General features: G+C 51.7%; 1 protein-coding gene across 2 annotated transcripts in view; it reads right to left on the reverse strand.

Annotated features, from left to right (window-relative positions):
* The window catches only part of TSPAN14 (tetraspanin 14), a 57,585-nt gene that overhangs the window by 22,833 nt on the left and 11,839 nt on the right, over positions 1 to 22,913 (reverse strand). For both annotated transcript variants that reach the window (XM_059662186.1, XM_059662184.1), the window contains exon 2: positions 3,939 to 4,036. In XM_059662186.1, coding sequence (XP_059518169.1) covers positions 3,939 to 4,019 — 81 coding nt within the window. In that variant the 5' untranslated portion in view covers positions 4,020 to 4,036. The remainder of the gene's footprint in view (positions 1 to 3,938; positions 4,037 to 22,913) is intronic.

A 22,913-nucleotide genomic window follows, 5' to 3' on the forward strand; every position in this document is an offset into this window, starting at 1 on the left:
TGTTTCCTGACACACCTGTGATCAGAACCCATGAAGCCCAGCCCCGTGCAGTTTCAGAACAGACACAGACACGCGCATCCGTGTTTCTCACCCAGGATCACCATTCCCGGCCTCTTGGAAACCATCTGTCCCTAAACTGGAGGGAGAGAAGCTTAAGAAAACTGCTAGTGTGACAGGTGTTTGTTATAAAGACTGTGGCTGTGAAAATAATGCGGAAGGGGACAAACTGCTGAATGAAACCTGTGCTGGTTCCAGCACCTGGAAGTGGTCACAGCAACAGCTGGCTGCCCTCTGCATACTCCACCCGGCCTGCGGAGCCCGGGCAGTCCCCGCTCCCCCGCTCACTGTTATCTCGTCCAAACAAACCCAACACCATAAAAACTCTCTGTGCAAAAACAGTCTATCTGTGCTCGGCTTCAAAATATCCGGAGGCGGGTGTGGGGGGTAGAAACGACACAAGGTTGGATGAGGTGGTAATTTTTGGAGCTAGGCCAGTGATGGCGAACCTTTTGAGCTCGGCGTGTCAGCATTTTGAAAAACCCTAACTTAACTCTGGTGCTGTGTCACATATAGAAATTTTTTGATTCTTGCAACCACAGTAAAACAAAGACTTATATTTTTGATATTTATTTTACATATTTAAATGCCATTTAACAAAGAAAAATCAACCAAAAAAATGAGTTCGCGTGTCACCTCTGACACGTGTGTCATAGGTTCGCCATCACTGAGTTAGGGTATGGGAACATGGGCGTCCATTATCCTCTTTTTAAAAAAGAGAACTGCTCTGAGGAGGTGGGAGCTTTGCATATCAGGTTAGACCAGCCGTGGGCAAACTACGGCCCACGGGCGTTTGAAATGAATAAAACTATTGAAAAAAAAAGACCGTACCCTTTTATGTAATGATGTTTACTTTGAATTTATATTAGCTCACACAAACACTCCATCCATGCTTTTGTTCCGGCCCTCCGGTCCAGTTTAAGAACCCATTGTGGCCCTCGAGTCAAAAAGTTTGCCCACCCCTGGGCTAGACACTCTGAGCAGCCCGTGGGCAAGCGGCAGGTAGGTGAGATCAGTATTTCATAATGAAAACACGAAGCTTAGAAGGTCACTAGTTCTAGAGAGTCCAGACTGGCCCCGCGGGTCCCTGAGGGCTCTGCAGCCCAATTCTCAGGTCTCACCCAGACTCCCAGCTCCTGGGCAGATGAAGACAACAAATCACCACCAAGAACTCGGCAGGGAAGGGCCAGGCAGCCTCCCAGCCAGGGGCCTGGCATCCCTCCTCCCCTCCCCCGCCCCCCAAATCTCCCCACCACGCTCTCCCAGGCCTCACTTTCCTGACTGTTCCTTTTTGTCCCTTCCTGTTCTGCCCCAGTGCACACTAACTGAAAAATGATTAACTCTCGACCATGCACCCTGCCAACTCTGCAAAACGCCAGCAAGCTGCAGCAGCCTTCAGCCACCAGACAGATGGCCACAATTCTGGATTCAGGAGCTCCACCACTTGAGTCTGGTGCTGCAAAGGTACTATCAGGCAAGTGAGCACAGCTCCCCACGAGCAAGGAATCTGTTCTGAAAAGCCTCTGATGACACGGGGACATCAGGACCCTGAGCCACGCAGCACTGGGAGAGGTTCCCTCCAGCTGCACAAATCAGGATGAGAATCCGAGGTCAGGGCACAAGGCCAGGGAGCACAGCCGGCGGGATGATGACAGCTGGATGTACAAGTGGCCAAAGTGGGAGACTGCCAGCCTGGCAGGTGGCTCTCCGCCATACAGCGGGCTGTGGCTCCCCGGCCGGGAGCAGTGCAGGTCTGGAAGCCACACATCTCGAGGATGGGACAGCCAGTCCCCCATGAGGAAGGGCCCCGAGATGAGTCTACTCAGGAACCACGGCCAATGCCGGGCCCTGCCCGACTTCAGGGCAATGATGACGTTGGTGAAAGTTGTCTGAGCTCAGGAAAGACCTGGGTGAACGCCCGGCCACTGAATTCCACCCTATTTCTCCAGGACAGAAACCCCCGCAACTTTGAGATACATCGTCAGGAGGTGATGCTGTACAATCAAGGGTGGAGGCTGGAGAAGTGTTGGTAAGTCTGCCTTGCTCTCAAGAGTTTCAGGCCTAACAACTGTGGATGGTGACAGACGGTCACCAGACACTGCGGTGATCACTTCATGAGGTATATGAATGTTGAGTCACTGTACACCTGAAACTAATACGATATTGAGTGTCAACTACAATTAAAAATAAGTTTAAGGAAGTCAGCTGGTATGGAGGGGGAAAAAAATTCCAATCCAAACAGGAAATGGCAAAATCCACCATGGAGGTGAAAGGTGGCACCGTGGCCGCTCACTCTGTCCTTCCTTCTCCATCTGCCCACAGACACTGGTCAGCAATACCTGCTTCCGGTGTTACAAGCCTCTTTGTGATCGCACCCTCGCCCTCCTGCACAGCAGAATCCATGACTGTGTCTCTCTCGACCAATCCCACTGGCATCACACCTGCGCTGTATCTTCCTTAACCCCTGGACCACCTCCAGCCAGGGCCCAATTGTCCTGCTCCCCTTCTAGGCAAGAGTCCTTGAAAGATATGTCCTAAGTCACCGTCTCCATTTCCTCATGTCCCACTGGCTCCTCGGCCAACTCCAGGTGGGTGTCAGCCCCCGCAGAGCAAAAAGCTCTGGTCAAGGTCACCAACAACCCCCACCTTGTCAAAGCTAACGTTAACTTTATGTCCTCTTCCTATTCCACCCCCCGGGGGGACAGCTCATTGCTCCTTCCTACTTGAAAGGTCCCCTCTCCGGGCTGCACAACACAAACCTCATCTTCCTTTTACCTCGGGCCACTCACACACAGCCAGCGGTGGAGTGGACTTACCACCAAACCCTGCCTCCGCATCCCAGGGCTCAACAGCCAGACCTCCCTTCAGTCAACAGGATTCATCCTCATCTGTTCCACCGCTTCCTGAGATGGGGGTTTAGACTCCAGAATGGTCACTAAGACATGAGAGTGACATCTCTATATGCCTGGCTAAGAGACCATTCAGTCCCTCCTGCCCCAAAATTCCACCTCAGAACAGGGTCCCACATCCACTCCCTCACTCTGCAGGACCATTCCAAAATCAGAGCACGCCATCCAGCTTACAACCTACCGAGAGGCACTACAGAAAGTAGAACCTAATTCCATCCTCACTGAGAACTGGATGGTCCTGCCTGACCCGGCTCCTTCGTGCCTCTGTCCTCACCTATCTCCTTTCCTCTGTACTCGCTCAGCTCCAGCCACGTGGCCTTCTCTTCGTACCTGGTATATGCCACGCTCATTCCTGCCACGCTCATTCCTGCCTCAGGCCCTGGAGCTTTCTCCCCCAGATCCCCACGTGGCTGCCTCGTCACCCATATCCAGGTCTCAGTCCACAGGTCCCCTCCTCGGGCTGACGTCTTCCGAGCACCCCAGTCAAGGAGCGTTTCCCTCCCTGCTCCACTGCTCAGGAGCTAATACTACTTTCGGTTAAACACGGCGCCACAGGGCAGGGCGTTATTGCCCTTGCCCAGTCTTCACTTCCAGAGCGAGAACAGGAACTGGCCCACAGGCTGATGCACACAAAACACGTTGCCCGGATGCCTCCCGGGGGCACTCCTGGCGCAGGGAGGGGGGTGACAAATACCTGGGCCAGAGCCCCACGCCATCCTGAATTCCCCAGGCTGGGGTAGCCTGGTATTCAATCACCAGAATACCTCGACCACTCAGTCTGGTTTTCAATCACCTGAGCCTTCCCCATCACAGCACGTAAGGGTCTATTTTATAACTTGTTGCTAGAGCAGGGCTCATCAACCCTGCCCACCGTTCCATGCAGAGTCTCAGAGGGCCTGGCAAACCCAAAGTACGTGAAGAATCATGATTTACTAGTGAAGCAAGGGAAGGCGGCCGCTCTCATCCACTCACCCAGAAGACGATGTTGTAACTGAAGAGCAGGTACTTGTACCAGCAGCTGACCTCAGCGTTGGAGTATCTATAATAGTGCATCTTCCGAGAAGCAGGACCTGTGGAGAGACGTGGGAGCCATGAGGCAGCAGGTTCAGCTTCAAAACACCTCCCCCAACCTGCTCCCCAGGGAGAGAGAGAGCAACAGTAAGGCTCCCAGACTCCGGCGTCTCCAGTTGTTCCCTGTGTTCGCTCTCATCCGGTGCAATTTACTATCAATGTCAGCTGTAAGTCAGGCAAAACTCAGGTTAAGTCAACTTTGTGAAAACAGCCCAAAAAATAACGGAAGTTTGAAAGAATGAAGAATGGTGATTCTTTAAGAGTCTCCTAAATATCAGCACTTCTGCTTGGTGCCTTCTCAAATATTCATCTCATCCCCTCTGCTTTGGGTATTAATTTTTCTACTTCATGGCGGAGGAAACAGGAGTTCCGAAAGGTCATGTGACTTGCTCAAGGACAAGACAAAAAAACGACAGACCCCAGGATCTGAACCAAGGACAGGATTCCACAGCCCATGTTCTTCCGCCTACCGTACCTGGGGCAGGGCAGCCAGGAGTGGAGAACCCAGGGAGAAATGGGGACTTGACCACTTTGGGAAGTGAAGACAAAGGCCAAGTCTGGACATAAGGTAGTAGTGGCCAGTGAAGAACAGCCAAAATTAAGGCTCCATATTTGTTCATCTAAGATTTTCAGAGACAACCTCCCAAGCTCAGCCCTCACTGAGGTGAGGAAGGCTAGCACCCTGGCCTGGGCGGGAGATCCATGAGCCCAGCTTTCACCCCACGCCTTCCTCTTCTTCCTCCCTTGCTTAACCTCCCCTATCCTCCACCCCTCCCACTCCTCCCCTCCAAGATCACTGCTTTGGCCTTAAACTACAAACATTCTGCGAACTGCACAGGGTGAAGGGAGGGGCCACTCCTTATCTGTGTCCATCCCCAAGGCCTCTCAGAGAACCTGCAGAAAGGAGGTACCCCAAAGGGAAATTCAGGGGGCCTGACCCACCTTTACTGCTTTACTTTCTGAACCCAGTGGTGACCAGGTGAACCCCTAACGCCAAAGCAGTGGCTGAAGGATGAGGAAGGAGGACGGTGCCTCAAGCTGACCCACAGGGCAAGGCTCTCCCCCACCCCCTGCCTCCCACTTCCCAGGGTGAGAAGAGGGGCATCACATACCAGAACCAAGGCAACAACAAACAAGGCCACCGGCAGTGAGGACACCACCGCCCACAACCACCAGTAAGAAGCCAGCTCCTGCCACGCTGCCAAGTGGCTGCTGCGAACCGGCCTGCGAGGCAGCCCCAGGGCCTGCCGCTGTTCTGAGAAAGTGGTGCCAAGCAGGGACATGAAAACCGCATCCCTCTAGAAAGGGGTGCTATGACTGCTCAACCACCCTTCCCACAGAGCGGGATCCACAGGCACAAGCTGGACACCACCATTCGCCCAGCCCCTCCCTCCAAGAGGAATGGGAGATGGTCAACGGCCTGCGGGGGGGTGGGGGGGCGGTCTAGTCTTAAAAACCAGCCAGAGAGAGAGCAACAACCCCGCAGTCCATCCCCACATCCCCATCCCGCCATCAGAACAGCACTTCCAGCCCTGGCCAGATTCCTCAGTGGTTAGAGTGCCGGCCCTTGAACCAAAAGGTCGAAGGTTTGATTCTGGTCAAGGGTACGTACCTCGTACTGGGTTTCAGGTTCAACCAATTGATGTCTCTCCCTCTCCCTTCCTGCACCCCTTCCACGCTCTCTAAAAATCAATGGAAAAAATATCCTCTGGTGAGGATTAAAAATAAAAAAAAGAACAGCACTTCCACAAAAGTCCCCTCCAAGAATGAGTGTGAACTACTGGACACCAGGGCACACAGGAGGCCTGAGCACAGCCTGGGCCGCAAAGGTGGCTGCAGTGAGAGGACCAGGAGCTCCCATGCCAACTCCTTCCTTCAGCAACATGACCTGGCCCTGGGCAAGCCCCCTCCTCCCCAGGCCTCAGCATCCTCAACTGAAACAGGGCCTGAGTGACTGATCCCTAATGTCACTGGCGTTGAGGAGACCAGCTGGCAGCACCAGAATGATTGGTTCTAAACACAGACTTCAGCTGGCGGTGCGGCTCAGCGGTTGAGCATCTACCTATGAACCAAGAGGTCAGGGTTTGATTCCGAGTGGGGGCACATGCCCGGGTTGCAGGCTCGATCCCCAGTAGGGGGCATGCAGGGGACAGCTGATCAATGATTCTCCCTCATCACTGATGTTTCTCTCTCTCTCCCTCATCCTTCCTCCCTGAAATCAACAAAAATATAAAAATAAATAAATACAGGTTTCAGGGCCCTACACTCTAGAGCAGTGGTTCTCAACCTGTGGGTCGCGACCCCTTTGGGGGTCGAACGACCCTTTCACAGGGGTCGCCTAAATACACCCTGCATATCAGATATTTACATTACGATTCATAACAGTAGCAAAATTACAATTATGAAGTAGCAACGAAAATAATTTTATGGTTGGGGGTCACCACAACATGAGGAACTGTATTAAAGGGTCGCAGCATTAGGAAGGTTGAGAACCACTGCCCTAGAGGTTCTTCACCTACTTGCTGATTCCTCCCCATGGAAAGAGAAGGTACTCGACTCACTGGCCAGGTGGGGCGAGCTGCCCCCAGCCTGCACGCCCAGTCCTGCCCCCACGAAACCCTGGAGCTGCGAGGAAAGGCTGCCTCATGCTCCCGCTCTGCTTTCTGTTTTGCAGGCCAGGGCTGGAGAGGCAGGTCCTGAACGGCAGCGTCACACACAAGAAAGAGGGGCCTAGTGTCCACATAAGCGCTCCCAGAATTTAAACTGAAGGAGGCAAGGAGACGACTTGTTTGGGCCCCAGCCGGAGCCACATCCTCCAACACGGGCCGCTGGCCGGTTCGCAGGGAACACAGCCAACGCCGAGCTCGGCTCAGTGCCCTCAGAGCCTCAGTGCAGGATGAAAGATGGATGCGCACTCCTGAGCTGCCAACCTGCGGTGTGAGCCACATTTACAAAGAACCCCAAGAAGCCGATAAAGGCAGTGGTGCTGAAACTGCAACCGGATCAGACCCAAACTTCAGCTAAAACGACTCCAAAGTGGCTGTCGTCCCTGACATTTCATCTCATTTGCTAAACTGAGTCACATCAGAGGAACTTAGCTCTCTACCAACTAATGAATTCAATTAACACCAAATCCATTTACCTTAACACACACAGAGACCGAGTCTTCGCTTCCTAAAAGAAGATGCATGAACTAATTACCACCGCCAACACAGAAGGCTCTCCAAAAGCTATTTTGTGGGGGTTTCTTGCATTAAAAAACAACTCCACGAAAAATGTAATTTCACATCCTCAAACTGTCTCTCAATCCAAAACATTAAAACAGAATAAAGCATTTATGGGGCAAACAGGAGGCGAGTGATTAAAATCAACTTCTCTAAACATTAGGGAAAGTTAGCGTCATTTAAGTGTTGAGATAGCTGGAACTGAATAATAAGCCAGAATCCATCTAAATGCTGAAGGCTGCATGTGGGCGCACACACACACACACACCCATGCACACGCGAGAGAATAGGTATTTCAGGCCTCCGTTGATCTTCACTTTTGAGTCAAGAGGGGGGAAAATCCAAAGAACAAAAATATCAATATAAAACATAAAAAGTTTTAAAATTTCCATACAATTAAAAGGAACATTAAAATAAAAAAGGAAACACAAATGATAAGTTATCGGCAGCAATTTAACAAAGGGTAAATATTTAAACATAAAAATTCAGACTTAAAATAAAACACTTCAGTTTTAGAAATGACAAAGAAAATGGATATTATACTGAAATGAAAGGGCAATATAATTAACAGACGAAAAAATATGCAACGTCACCGGAAATAAAACTCAGAGACAATCCAGAGATGTTATTTCACACCTTTTAATTTAACAAGATAACCACCAGTGCGGCTGGCAAGCCCATGTGCGGCTGGTATGTTCATACCTCCATGGCAGCAGGCTAAACCGTTACCACTCTTTAGTAAACAGCATGGTTAGACATTCAACCCCCTCCTCCCCAAAATGGTCATACCCCTAATCCAATAAATGCATGACTAAGAATATGCCTCGAGAAAATAAACCAAGAGAATAAAAAGAATACGCACTAAGTATGAAATCTGCACATCACAGTTTGCAATCACAAAACAATTTGTAGGCGTGTGGTTAAAGGCCAACATGGGAAGATGAAAGCATGAACACGGTTGCATGGGGTGGTAAGTTTAGAAATGATTTTCTAAAAAGGTTTCCATTGATACACTTACCATTACACCTTTGTATTATCAATGTACACTGAGGCTTTGGCTGCTGCGGGAGGGGGGCTGGCATGCCCACTTGGAGGACGCTGGCCCCCCAGTGTGGTGACCTCAGCAGTCACTGTGAATAGGGCTTGTCTACCTTGGGATTATGTTAACCGATAAAATTTCTCCTCCTCTTCTCCCTCTCATTTTCACAAAATATTCTTATTGACATTTTTTGAGAGAGAGGAAAGGAGGAGAGAAACATTGATGTGAGAGCAAAATGTTGATCGGCTGCCTCCGGCATGCACCCTACTGGGGGATGTAGCCTGCAACAACCCAGGCATGTACGGGAATCAAACCTGTAACCTTTCAGATGCTCAGGACGACTCCCAACCAACTGAGCCATACCAGCCAGGGCTCTTCCTGCCATTTTAGTTACAAAAGTAGCATGTGTTTAATCATAAAATATTTAAAGAACAGAAGTGTGAAAGGTGAACTGGCAATGAGAAGACACTAAAAATGGCTCTTACATTTTTTGCCATGGCCCACAGTAAGCAACCCTAACAAAATCAATCCAGTGCACACGTACTTGCATACTCAACTAAAATAAGAAACAATACTTCTCCTTATTACATGGCATGCATCCTAGACTTGCTGTGGTTTGAATTTTTTTTTCAAAGAAAAAATTATCCCTGCATATAATCTAAGAACCAACTATCGTAAAAGCTGTGCTGAGAAAAAGCAGACCCGAGGCCCTAGGCCAGGCCTCCCCCTTTCCCAGGGACACTTGCAGCTTCTCACTGATCTTGATGTTGTCCAAGACAAAATCACAGGCCCAGCATGCCGGCACTTGTGCTGGAATCCCCTGACACCAAACCTACAGTTAACACCTGATCTAACTGCAGTTTCTACTTCTGCCAGAAACATAATCTTAATTAACCAGGCTTGAATTTTCTGGTCAAGCACCAGTAAGGTAATCTGTCACATGGGCCCCACCCTTCCCCATAGAAGGCAGAGGCCATCTGCATGATAAAAACCCTCTCTCTTCCCCCAAAGAAAAGGTTTCTAGGCCCCAAAATAATTATTCCTTTTGTTAATAGCTCCCTCATCTCACCCTTTTTCCCATAAAAACCTTCCATTTTGTAAAATGCCTCAGCGCACCCTTCTTGCTGCTGGATGGGATGCTGCCTGATTCGTGAATCGCTTAATAAAGCCAATTAAATCTTCAAATTCACTGGGTTGAATTTTTTTCTCCTAATAATGCTTACACCCCAAATATCTCTTTGAAACTTCTGCATATAATATGCTTGTATTACTACCCCTGCTTTTTCAGTGTTAGTTATTACCTATCCACTTCCTACCCTGGAAAACAAGAATATAACAACTCTCTTTACACTCCTACAAACCACCTCTCCCCTAAATCACCGCCTCACACTTCTTTCCCAATTATAGTGAACTCCAATTATAGTTAAGCTGCAGGCAGTTAGACAGACAGGAGCAAAGCAAGGACATGGGCCAGGTGCAGGTCACGGCAGGCGGGCGGGAAGCCCAGGTGCCTAGCAAAGGACAATCAATGGCAGGGTGGGACCTTGCCCCCAGGGGGACTTTCCTCCCCTAGCAGATGGCTTGTCCTGAGGTTTGGACGCCTGACCTTTCCTCCCTAGAGATAACATCTAGGCCTCCATTGTATTTTGGCTCCAGGCCCAGATAAGCAACAAAACCAGCCACTGCTGTCAGGACATGCCAGCCAATCAATCAGTACAGACCATAACCCTGACTGGGCACACCTGGAAAGCTGCTGAATATTCTATTAAGATCTTTCCCTGGGACCACCCCTAACATCTCAGACCTTCAAAACCTTAGGATGGAGAACCCAGTGCCCTCCCCCCCCCCCCCCCCCCCCGGAGCATGTGCATGCCTTTCCCTCCCCGCCCTTTCCCTCCCCGCCTCCCCCCATCTCTCCCCCAGGCTCCTTCCCATTAGCTTCCTCACTCCCAAGCTCTGAGGGCCCTTCCTTTACCTCCATACTTGTTTCTAAGCCCATTTATTCTGGGAACAACTTCTACCTCTGTGATTTACCAAATGAATGTTCTCTTACAGTTTGGGTCTTGCTCTGAATTCTTTCCCAGCCAGAACCTACCCAGGTTGTAGAACCCAGGTTTGGTCAGACCACACTGGTCAGACAACGTGGTGCCATTCCACTGCCTACAACAGTTAAACTACAGCTTTGGGTAGAGAAATTTTCAGAGATTACATTATTATGGTCATGTGAGCAAGCCAAATCAACCATAATTACTTTTCCTGTACAACATTCCGTTCTCTGGAATTAATAATTCTGATTTCTCTATTTGCTTACTTTTCTGTGAATTTATTTCCTCTCAATAAATCCATTCACATCAGATGTTCTACCTCTGCTTCTTCCAGAAGAAACCTCTCCTGGCCTTCCGAGCTGCTTCCACCTGGACCGGTGCGCAGCATCCCTTCACCTCCTTGGGGATACAGCCTATGAGAGATCCAATCTTTGCTCACCTTGTGGGAAAATCCTTCAGTGCAAAAGACAAGCTTTTCAGACCCTGTGTGTCTGAAAACAGCTTTATCCTTCCTGAATAACACTTTGGCCGAGTATGGAATTCCAGTCAGAAATCATTGCACTGAATGATGAAGCCATCACCGTCTTAGCATCATCTCTAATCCAATGTATGGAGAAGCCCCAAACCACCAGGTCCCTGATCTCTGCACCTGCCCCGCTCCCTCTGTATAAACTTGCAGGCTACCTCCTTTCTCCCCAGCACACTGACAACTGCTCTGGGTCCATCTCCACCCACTTGGCTCAACATCCGATGAGCCCTTCTGACAGGGAAACCAATACCCTGCTCTTCCAGGAAACATTTTGTTGATCATTTTCCCACTTGCGTTTTTCTGTTCTCTCTTTCTGCAACTCCTTCCTATTAATGAATATGGGAACCCTGGCTGATCCCTTGATTTTCTTACCTATTCTGCTCTATTATCCATTTCTTCATCTTCTTCTCTTGGAGAAGACTCCTTCACTGTTTCTATTGACATATCTTTTTGTATTCAAGTACCATTTGGATCACTCATGGTCCAAGAGCATTCAAATAATAACCCAAAAAGAAACGGATATGAAAGATTGGTCTTCAAACATTATAGCCAATGAGGTCATGCTGGCCTGTGATCTCGATGCCATAAAACTACATCCACACCTCCATGGCCACCAAACCATTCAACCAGATTCCTTCACTGTGAGCTGTTTGATGCTACCAGTCTGAGCACTGGTGACTATTGCTTTCAAGCTCCAAACAGCTGCAGGGATCTCAGCAAGGGTTGGAAGAACCAGCTCAACCTCGGCCTTGTGCCAGATGTGGCCAACGGAGTCTCAGCTTCCAGTAAGTGACAGCAGCCTTTACAAGCGCAGGGCCTTCTCCACCAGGCCTTCTGTCACGACCACTGGGCCATGGTTCTAGGTGCACAAAATTTGTGCACATTAAAAGGGAATTAGAGGAAATATTTTAATATTGCTATTTGCCTTTTCTTTCAGAGATGAAAGAAAATTAGTAAAATGTATATGAAATTCTTCCTCCTGTCAGAGTTTGGGGCGCACCACAGGAACCAGAGTCAAGTCCCTGCCCTCCTACATGCGCCTCGAATCACATGAGACCCAGACCCAGCCAGCCCCACCCCCATTGGGCTAGATCCAGACCCATCAAGCCCTGCTGGGTAGGGGGGGTGCAGCCTCAGGTCGCCTGGCCCGGTGCCAGGGCAGGGGGCACAGCCTGAGGTCCCCAGGCCAAGGGGTGAGCCTTGAGATCCCCTGGCCCAGGGCAGGGGGTGCGGCCTGAGGTGCCCCGTCAAGCCCCACCAGGCAAGGGGTGCAGCCTCAGGTTCCCTGGCCCAGGGCAGGGTGCATGGCCTGAGGTTCCTCTGCCCAGGCCAGGGGGCACACACTGAGGTTCCTCATCAAGCCCCGTGGGCAGGAGGTGCCGCCTGAGGTCCCCTGTCAAGCCCCACCAGGCGGAGGGGGGGGGGGCAGGGGGTCCCCTGCCCCAGCCCAGCACCACGCAGCCTCAGGTCCCTGCTGATTGCTCGTTAAGGCTCATTATGGGAACTTGGTCTTCACTGTGGGCACAGCCATCTTGTGTTACAGAATCCCTGCTTCTGCTGTGGGCAGAGCCATCTTGACCGTTATGGCGTGATAGTCAATTTGCATATTCCCTCTTTATTAGATAACTAGTAGCCCTGCGCACAAATCCGTGTGCCAGTAGGTTGCTGCCACCCTCCTGTAGCTCTCCGCCCGCTGACCCACCCTCCTGTAGCTCCCCCTGCCCCGCTCACAGCTTGTTGCCCTGCCCTGTCCTGTAGCTCTCTGCCGCCCGCTTGTAGCCAGTAGGTTGCTGCCGCCCTCCTGTAGCTCTCCGCCCGCTGATCCGCCCTTCTGTAGCTCCCCCCCGCCTCCCTCCCCGCCTCATAGCTTGCTGCCCTGCCCCCTCCTGTAGCTCTCCCCAGCCCGCTTGTACCTCACTGGCCCACCCTCCTGCTGATTGGTGATCTGGTCGTGACTTGCTTGGTTGTTACGCCCCAGGGCATAATGTCTAATTAGCATATTCCTCTCTTATTATATAGGACTAGAGGCCTGGTGCACAAAAATTTGTGCACTGGGGGGGGGGGGGGGAGGGGTCCCTCGGCCCGGCCTGTGTCCTCTCGCAGTCTGGGACCCCTCGGGAGATAACAACCTGCTGGCTTAGGCCTGCTCCCAGGTGGCAGAGGGCAGGCCCAATCCCTAGGTGCAGCCCCTGGTCGGGCTCAGAGCAGGGCCGACTGGGGAGTTGGGGCACGGCCCCCTGTCATGCACAGAGCAGGGCGGATCAGGAGGTTGCGATGCCACCCTCAGTCACGCTCAGGGTAGGGCCGATTGGGGGGTTGGGGCACCGCCCCCTGTCACACACAGAGCAGGGCCCATCAGGGGGGTTGGGGCTCCGTACCCTGTCATGCAGAGCAGGGGGTTGAGGAGCTCCCCCGTCACTCAGAGTAGGGCCGATAGGGGAGTTGAGGCACCGCCCCCTGTCACACACAGAGCAGGGCGGATCAGGGGGTTGGGGCGCCACACCCTGTCACACTCAGGGCAGGGCCGATGGGGAGGTTATGGCTCTACCCTGTCACACACAGAGCAGGGCCCGTGGGGGGCGGTTGGGGCGCCGCCCTCTATCACCCACAGATCAGGGCCAATCAGGGGGTTGGGACGCCGCACCCTGTCACACACAGAGCAGGGCCGATCAGAGGGTTGGGGCGCCGCACCCTGTCACACACAGAGCCGCAGAGCGATCAGGGGGTTTGGGCGCTGCCCCCTGTCACACTGATCCCGGTGCCAGGAGGCCTTGCGGCTCCGCTGATCCCAGTGCTGGGAGGCATATTACCCTTTTACTATATAGGGTAGAGGCCTGGTGCATGGGTGGGGGCCGGCTGGTTTGCCCTGAAGGGTGTCCTGGATCAGGGTGGGGGTCCCCACTGGGATGCCTGGCCAGCCTGGATGAGGGGATGATGGCTGTTTGCAGCTGGTCACACACCCTTCAGGGTGGGGGTCCCCACTGGGGTGCCTGGCCAGTCTGGGTGAGGGGCTGAGGGCTGTTTTCAGGCTGGTGGGTGACTGAAGCTCCCAACCTGTCCTTTTTTCCTTTTTTTTTTTTTTTTTTTTTTTTTTAATTCTGGGCCAGCTTTAGCTCTGAGGCTTGGCTCCAGCTCTTAGGCCTCGGCTGCTGAAAGCAGGTATCTGGTTTGTTTGGGTTCTATAATCCAAACACTGTTTCAACTCCAGCTCTGAGATCCCGGCTGGCTGAAAGCAGGTTTCTGAGGTTTTGTTTAGCTTCTATATTTGTAACAATGTTTCAAACTGCAAGCTCAGAGGCCGGCAGTGGCAGGCGGGGAACAGTGGAGTCCTCCATCACTGAAGCAAGCAAGCCTCATGTTCGCTTCAAGCTGCCTGGCTGCCAGCCGCCATCTTGGCTGGCAGTTAATTTGCATATCGTCCTGATTAGCCAATGGGAAGGGTAGCGGATGTACGGCTAATTACCATGTTTCTCTTTTATTAGATAGGATTCTGTCAACAGTTTGGCTCTGACCTTATTTGTTTTTAACTTTTAATATTTTTTTTGTTTTCTAAATTTTTGTAGTATCTTATTCTCATTGCATGGATATAGTATTTCTCTTATCTTTCTGAGAATATGTCTAATTTTTTTCAAGATGCCCTTCTCTCTAAATTGACTATTTATTTTGTGGACAAAAAGGGGCCACAGGCTAACCTGACTAACTTGGGGAAGGCCTGCATGGCAGTGCTGCAAACTCAGAGACCTAAAGTAACCACAAAGGATGGTCTGAAATTAAAATCTTTTCATTAAAAAGCAGTTAATAGTAGGTAATCATGTCCTAGGCCAGTATCTTCCCTGACAATGATCAACTTCACTCTTTACTGAGACTACTGTCTTTTTGCATCTAAGATAATATACCTGTGGAATGTCAGGGTAACTTGTAACTTCCCTTTTTCTGGACCCCTCAGATACAACCAATGTGCCAGGGCGGAAACCACAAATTCCCTGATTGTTATTGTTATCTTGTTAATTGTTATTGTTAACTATCCAGTACCCACGTATGTAAAAGTAGCATGTGTCTATCATTTTAGTTTTTATCCAATCCCAGAGGTCCGCGCCCCTTTGCTTTCTCCCACCTCCCTAGTAAATCACCAATGGATTTCATGTAACCCACTTCCACCTCCTCCTTTTTATAAAACAAGGTGAAAAAACTCCATTCCCTGGAGCATTATCTCAATATGTTGAGATTATGCTTCTTGGCAATTGTCAATAGTTTGCCTCAAATAAACTCACAGAAATTCTTTACAGGTTTGAATGTTTCCTAAGTTAACACTTTAAGTTGCTGTTTTTCCTGTTTGTTTAGGTACTTTCTTCGTATACTAGTAAACCTTGGTAGTCCTCATGACTAAGAGTGAATGCCTAAGAGCTACCGGAAGCACTGAGTCCTTGCACAGGGTGATCTGGCTGGGCCATGTGCTGGGAAAGCCCAGTTGGTAGCATCGTTAATTCTTTTCTTTTGGGCGAGTCAGGTCCCCCAGTGAGATCTCTTCCCACCTGGAAGGTAAGGGGCTGGCTGACAGTATTCTAGAAGCCAAGGGAAGGGAGAAGGCTGGGGAATGAAGATGGTCTTTGTGTAAACCTCCAAGCACACCTCCAGGCCCTTGGCTTTCCTTTCTGCAGAATAAACCCCCCAAGTCCAGCTAGAGGAGAGGCAGTCACCAAGAACCATGAAGGAAAGGGATGTACATCTAACCGTATCAACTGCTTTCAAACAATTCTCACATTTAGCCACCTCTGAGGCTCCCCCCCGCCCCCCCCCATATAAAATAATAAAATGGTAACTCCAACACCTACATTTTAAATGGGGTCATTCATCCATCTATTCCTGGCTTGCAATGTTTCTTGCTGTTGTCTCCTTCCCCCTTCTCCCTGTCCTTGTAGATTGATTCCTTTAAAAAAAAACACACACAAAAAAAACCTTGCCCTAACTGGTTTGGCTCAGTGGATAGAGCGTTGGCCTGCAGACTCAAGGGTCCCAGGTTCGATTCCAGTCAAGGGCATGTGCCTTGGTTGCGGGCACGTCCCCAGTGGGGAGTGTGCAGGAGGCAGCTGATAGATGTTTCTCCCTCATCGATGTTTCTGACTCTCTATCCCTCTCCCTTCCTCTGTGTAAAAAATCAGTAAAATGAAATTTTAAAAAAAGGAGAAAAAAAAAAACCACCTTAATCTTCAGTTTTCTGGGGTTTAAGGATAAAGCAAAATTAGGGACATCCACTCAATCCATCATTTTTACCCAGGTCTCTAGGAAATCTTCAAAATATTTTTAGTTGCCAGATTCTTACTGAGCAAAGTAAAAAAAAAAAAGACACAAGGAGTATATTTTATAACCTATAAAAGGGCAAAAAGACTGCAGATAAATTAATGTGACTAATCAATTAACCTTAAAGTAGGAAAATTATCTGAGTTGTTGCAATGTAATTGTGTGAGCCTTTAAAAGCAGAACCTTCTCCCAGTGGAGGGCAGCAGCTGAGAGACTGCAAGCCCAGGAAGGACGTAATGCATTGCTGCGAGGTCGGAGACAGAAGCTTCAGGAGTGAGGGGTAGTCTGGCTGACAGCAAGGAAACAGGACCTCAGTCCTCCAACAGCAAGGAATGGGATTCTGCCAACAACCCGAGTGAGCTTCGAAGTGGGATTCTTCCCCAGAGCTTCCAGAAAGAAGCGCGGCCTGCCAATACCTGGACATGGGCCATGTGAGACCCTAAGCAGAGAACTCAGTTGAACATTCTGTACTTGGACAACCCCATCACCCATGTCCCAAGCTACAGCCCAATTTATCCTCTGCCCCTCATTGTCCAGAGTCAGCCATTCAGCAAGATTCAACCCTTCCACCAGGTCTCTGAGAGCTTCAGTCTTGACACCTGAGCTGGTCACCAGCCCCTCCCAGGGAAGGGCAGCCAAATCCCCAGGGAGCTGGGCATCCTGCTGCACCTCTGAGTAGCACAACTTAGCTCTAGACATTTCTACCACCCAAGAAGGCAGTCCTCAGAGTCCACCGGGGACCATTCACAGGCCCAAGGAAATCTAGGAGGGGACAGGTGAATATGCAAGGGGAATGGATTCCACTCCCCAGGAAGGAGAAGTGGTCACAAGGGCAGGTGAGAGCAGGCTGCCTCCTTGCCCGTGAGAATCTCACCCCGCGGACAGATGCACTGCCTCAGCCCCACGGCACCAGCACCCTCAGGGAGGGGAAGGAGGCTCAGGTTCAGGAGTGTCCCACTGAGTCACTCATCCTCACTCTCAGACTCACCCTCACTCTCTGACTCACCCTCAGAGTCGAAACTGTCTGTGTCCTACTCTAACCCATGCCGCTTAGGTCCTAACTGCCTGAGCCCAGGGTCTATCGGAAACACTGGAAACTGCACAGGGTGGCAACAACCACCCCCAGGGATCAGAAAGTCTGACTCTTCACAAGAAGGCACTACACAGCTGCACGGGGTCCGGGTAGCCGCACAGGTGTGGGGAGCGGGAGGTTCCCAGAGTTCTGAGATCCTCAGGCCCTTGACCGCCAGCCAGGGATGACCTCCACGTGGAGGTCGAGGAAACCCAGGCCACCAGCTCTGAGCCCCACCAGACTCTCCGACAGCCCTGGGGTTCTAAGTGCCTGGCTTCCTATAGGAAACTGAACGCAGCCAACACAGCCTCGTGAGTTTCCACCAGCAAAACCCACAGCCCCAAGCCTGCTGAGTTTAAAGGAGCGCTCAGGGGCCTCCTCGTGGATCTGGTGAGGAGACCTCTGTTACCTCAGTGCTGTAATCGGAAAGCAGCAGAGGGAGGGAGGGATGTGGGTCAGAGGAGGGAAGGAGGGAGGCGATGGCTCAGCGGGAGAAATGCTGAGCCTGGAATGGAGGTCACTTAATCCAGTGATTTTCAAACTTGCTATTTTTATTACTTTTTAAGCTACAGGAGCCTTTGTCCAAAAACAACTCTGACCCAAAAACCCAGCATGGAGGCAGACAGAACAGGTCACTTGTCACTTCAGGTGCTGGGGAGAGAGGGAGGATCTATGAGGTGCACACTTGAAAAAGATGGGCCTGGCGGGGCTGGTCTCTCGCAGCCTCTCCCAGACAGCACACGGAGACCTCAACGGGGCTGACGGACCTGGAAACACCTTAAGAGGTGTCCCTCACAGCAACCAGTTTGAAGGGACCACCACTGGCCAAATCTGGAACAATCTGACCTTTAAAATAAACAATAACAGCCCTGGCCGCTTTGGCTCAGTGGATGGAGCGTGGGACCTCGGACTGAAGGGTCTCAGGTTTTATTCTGGTCAAGGTTGTGGGCTCAATCCCCAGTGTGGGGTGTGCAGGAGGCAGCCGATCAATGATCCTCTCTCATTATTGATGTTTCTGTCTCTCTCTTCCTTCCTCTCTGAAATCAATAAAGATATACTTTTTAAAAAAAAGGGGTGGGAGTGGGGGCGGAGATGAGATAAAACATTCGGGCAACAAACAAGGCTAGAGCCCAAACACAGATCTCGAGAATGACTCATGGAGCAGCTCATTCAAGGACACCAGCAGCATCAGGCAGTCCCGGCTCACCCAGTGAGGCACGGCCTCGTCACCCTGGGGAGCTGCCCCCAACCTCTCCGGCAGCTGGGTGAAAGGAGGCCTGGCACCGGCCTGGCTTTGCAGCTGCTTTCACTCCGCTGTGGAAGGTGAAGCTGCCAGCTCAGGGGAGGACGGAGAGCCCAGGCTGCCATGGCGCCCTGCGCCCCGATCACCACAGCACACACAACCTAACTGCACATGAAATGCCGACACCCAGAGGCCAGTTGCACACACGATGTGGAGAATCTGGGCCCAGTTTGCAGGGACATCCCCAACGTGGACAAGAACCCAGGGGGCAACGTGCCATGACTTTCAAAGCTCAGGCGGGCCAGACTGGGCCTTCTGTCCACTCTGAGATTCTCAACTCCGGACCTGAGGGCCAAGGGCTCCCGAGACCGGCAACACTGAAGACACCTGCACAGCGGTCCGTCCACACACACACTCACTCTGCTCGGCCCCATGCGGAAAGGCTTGTGCTGTGGGAGACACCTTGGGACTTGTTTCTGCATGTTCAAGCACCAGCGTGCAAGGCACCCAGCACAAGGCTGTGGAGACCAGGAAGAGGTGGTGTAAGACCCATGCCTGACTCAGGACACAATGCTCTCTACTAACTGGGCGGGTGGGGGTCAGGTGGGTGCTGGAGGGCAGGCCCGGGCACCGGAAGGAAGGAGGAGGTGGGAAGCCGGTCAGGAAATGCTGCACGGAGCAGATGGCTTGAACATGAACTAGATGAACACTCCACATGTAGACACACCATCTTGGGAGGAGCGGCCGAGCCCTGAGATGGAGACACCACACTGCAACCTCTCGTGACAGCAGCCAACAATACTGTCTGACCCGGTTATGAACAGAGCCCCAGTGTGTCCCCAGCTCTGTAGGCGGTTCCAAGATGCAAGCAGTGTGGCCGTGCCTGCAGGGCTGACACAGTTGGGGTGGGAGCTACTCCTGAACACCACAGACGTTCTGAGTGGTGCGTGGGCCACTCTTGGGGAGAAATGAGTCTCCAATAACTGAGTCTTCGGCAGCCAGTGAGGGAGTGGCTCCAGTAGGTGCAAGATCCCGCCGGCATGTCTAATGCGGATTTGAAATGGTCTCTCTGTAGGAGGTGCCCTACCCCCACCCTCCTCTCCCCCAACACAAAGAAACTACAGAAGAGAATTTAGAATTACACAAATTTACTCCTTTTCTTCCATTTTCCCATGCCTGAAAGGCATGAAGATTGTGACTCTAAGACGTTAAAAATCTTTGTGTCCAAAATTGCAGTCTGCTACCATGTACTGTGTTGTAAGGCAAACAGCCTACTCCACTCCAAGGTCAGCACTGGGAGCACCCCCGAATCCAGCCCAGGACCGGGGCTGGCTCCCCAGCCCAGGCAGAGCCTGTTTCCTGGCCTCCTCTGAGCAATGCAAACAGCTGGGGGGAAAGGTTCACAGAGCTAACAAAACAAACCAACTTCCCAAACAAGCCACGGAAAGTGAAGCCTGCTGGAGAAAAACACAGAAATAAAGCAAAGTGCATAGAAAATGTCAAGAGAAAAGCAATGAGTGTGGGGGGAGGAAGAGATTTTTTTTTTTTTTTTTAACGAAAATCAATGGTGGGAAACGGCTGAGAAAGTCTGAACAGAACCTGGAAGGAGAGTCAGCTCAAGATTAGCAGTTCAGTCCCTGAAACAGTGTCCCCGTCCCAGGCGAGGGGGCCGCAGCAACTGAGCAGGGGTGCCCAGGGCTCCTCTAGCCACCAACACTCGCGCCCCCAGGCCCGGAGGCTCCTGCTCTTCCCACCAGCCCCCCACTTCCCCCGGAGAGCAGCAGTGGGCAGACCCTCCTGGGGAAGCCAGGAAGGCGGCATCCCAAACCTCCCTCCACTACAGAATACTGCAAACACTAAGAGTACAGTACAGTACAGTCCCCCTGCTGGACCAGTTCTTTGAACTTCAACATATTCCAAAACACCTTTACAGAATGTTTTGTTTAGACAAAAAGCAAACAACATTTCCACCTGATTCTGATGCTGTCATCCAGCTGGGACAACTGGCGGGCGAGTGGCACCAGATGGCCTGGGTGGCTCGGCAGCGCCCTTTCCCAAAGGAGGGCTCCCATTACCCCTCGGCTCTGTGCTCCAAAGATGACCCTGCCAACAGCTGCCAGCCAAGGCCGCTTTCCCGGTCCCCAGACCCACCAGAGACACCCCTGTGCCCAGGGATACCTGCTGTAAACTGCGCACCTGAGAGGGTAGGGGCCCTGAGGTCAGAGCTGTCAGACACAGTCAGAGTCGACAACTTTGAGAGCAAGCGAGTGAAGACTGCAAAACCACAACACAGACTGAGGAGCAACAGGACAGCGCTGGACAAAGGCGTGTGAGCCAGGGCTTCTCAAACCTGAAAGCGCATGCAAATCACCTGGAAATCTTGTTAACTGTGCTCTGCTGCAGCAGGTGCGGGGTGAGACCGCCGCCCCCGGATCCCACATCGCAACAAGCCCCATGGTGATGCAATGCTGCCCACAACGGGCTGTGGGCTGCGCTTTGAATCATGAGGATGTGAAATACTTCAGAGCAAAGCAACAGCACGGAGGACAGAAAACCACCACTAAGGAGCCCTGGGCGGAAAGCCCACCCACCTCCATGGGGCGTTGATTCCCGGGATGTATCGGCTTTCCCGGAGGAATGCTGTAACTGGGGAGCCTGCCATTCCTTCAGTACCCCCCACTGCGTTCGCACGGGTTCTTCTTATTCCCATTTCACAGCTGTGGAAGCGGCTCTGACCAAACGACAAGCGATAAGCGAGGCTGGATTCCCTGGGGCGTCTTCCCTGACCACAGGCCTCCTGTGACACATGGCAGAAGCACACAGCCCAGGGCCCTGAACACAGAGCTAATCCTGGCCCAGCAGACAAAGGGAGGAAAACCGCGGCCCCGGAGGCCCCGGATGGAGGCTGGGTGGGGAAAGGCAAATGAAGGGCCGCACACCCACCCCGCAGGGGCTCCGGCGACAGGATGGTTTTGCCTCTGAAATCGAACAAAACAGACACAATTTAAACCCAGGCCCCAGGAGGAGGAAAGGGGCTGTTTAAGTGCAGAGGGTATCTCTCTTTCTTACTGTAGTTGTTTTTACATTTAACATCCTGCCCTCGCTTTGGCAGGAGGTCAAATAAAGAGCTGTACTTCCTTCCCCAGGTTCAGTTTTACCAGAAAGGGAATGTGGCATTTCCAAGAACAGAGTCAATGCCAAGGTCTGAGGCAAGACGACGTATCAGGGGGCTGCGGTGCCACACCCGGCCCCTGAGAACTGCCAGGGCAGGGTCACGGCGGGTGGGTTTCCACGTGGAAACCGCGCACATCTGCACGGGTGATCACTGCCGCCACCACACCCTCCGAACCAGAGGAAGAAATGCCCCGAGGAGAGACCCGAGACACCTCTTACACAAGACATCCTGAGCTGGGAAGAGGGGGTGAGGGGAGTGACCAGCCAATCTGGAGCTGGATCCATAGAACTGAGAGTCACACAGCTAGAAAGTTTCCAAAGTTCCTCTAAGCAACCCTTCCTTTTCCCAGATCCACGTCCACGGAAGTGAACTGCCAAGGTCGCTCAGAGTCCAGGGGCCCATCGGGGCCTCAACCCCGGCCTTCCGCTTCCCTGTGCTTTTCCGAGACGCCACGCTGCCTCGGTCATGACATTTCCCAACCTCGCTCTTCTGGGACCAACCAGCATCGGTGCTTCCACGCATTTGACAGTGAACAGTTCTTTTCGCTGAGACTTGTGAACGCTTTGCTGAAATAAGGGCAACCCAAAGGGTCATCTTCATTTGTGAGACTTGGCTGATGAGTCAGATAAGACCGCCAGGCTGATCTCAGGATGAATGGGTTCTGAAAGGGTGAAATAAAAACAACTCGATGCCCAAGGCAGGTGACTACTGCAGGCTGGCTGCGGTGTGGAAAGCAGAAGATGGGGTTGGGGTGGGCACCTCCAGAAAGGGATGCCAGAGAGTGGTCCTCAGCTACACCTTCTGCCTCAGACATACTGGGGTGAAACTGGGCCCACCAAACACCAGGGGAGAAGAGAGACATCAGATGCAACGGAACAGGGTCTGGCTCCTCTCAGCTGGAGAAAAACTCCCACAACCACACAGAGACCAAAACCAAAAGAAATCGTTTTCTCATCCACCCCTGCCTCTAGACCAGCGGTTCTCAACCTGTGGGTCGCGACCCCTTTGGGGGTAGAACGACCCTTTCACAGGGGTCACCTAAGACCATCGGAAAACACATATATAATTACACATTGTTTTTATGATTAATCACTATGCTTTAATTATGTTCAATTTGTAACCATGAAATTGGGAGTCACCACAACATGAGGAGCTGTATTAAGGGGTCACGGCATTAGGAAGGTTGAGAACCACTGCTCTAAATGCTAAGAACTCTACCTGCACAGACATCAGGTAGAAGGACCAGGGGGT

Source organism: Myotis daubentonii, chromosome 13 (genome assembly GCF_963259705.1).
Source record: "Myotis daubentonii chromosome 13, mMyoDau2.1, whole genome shotgun sequence".
NCBI lineage: Eukaryota > Metazoa > Chordata > Mammalia > Chiroptera > Vespertilionidae > Myotis > Myotis daubentonii.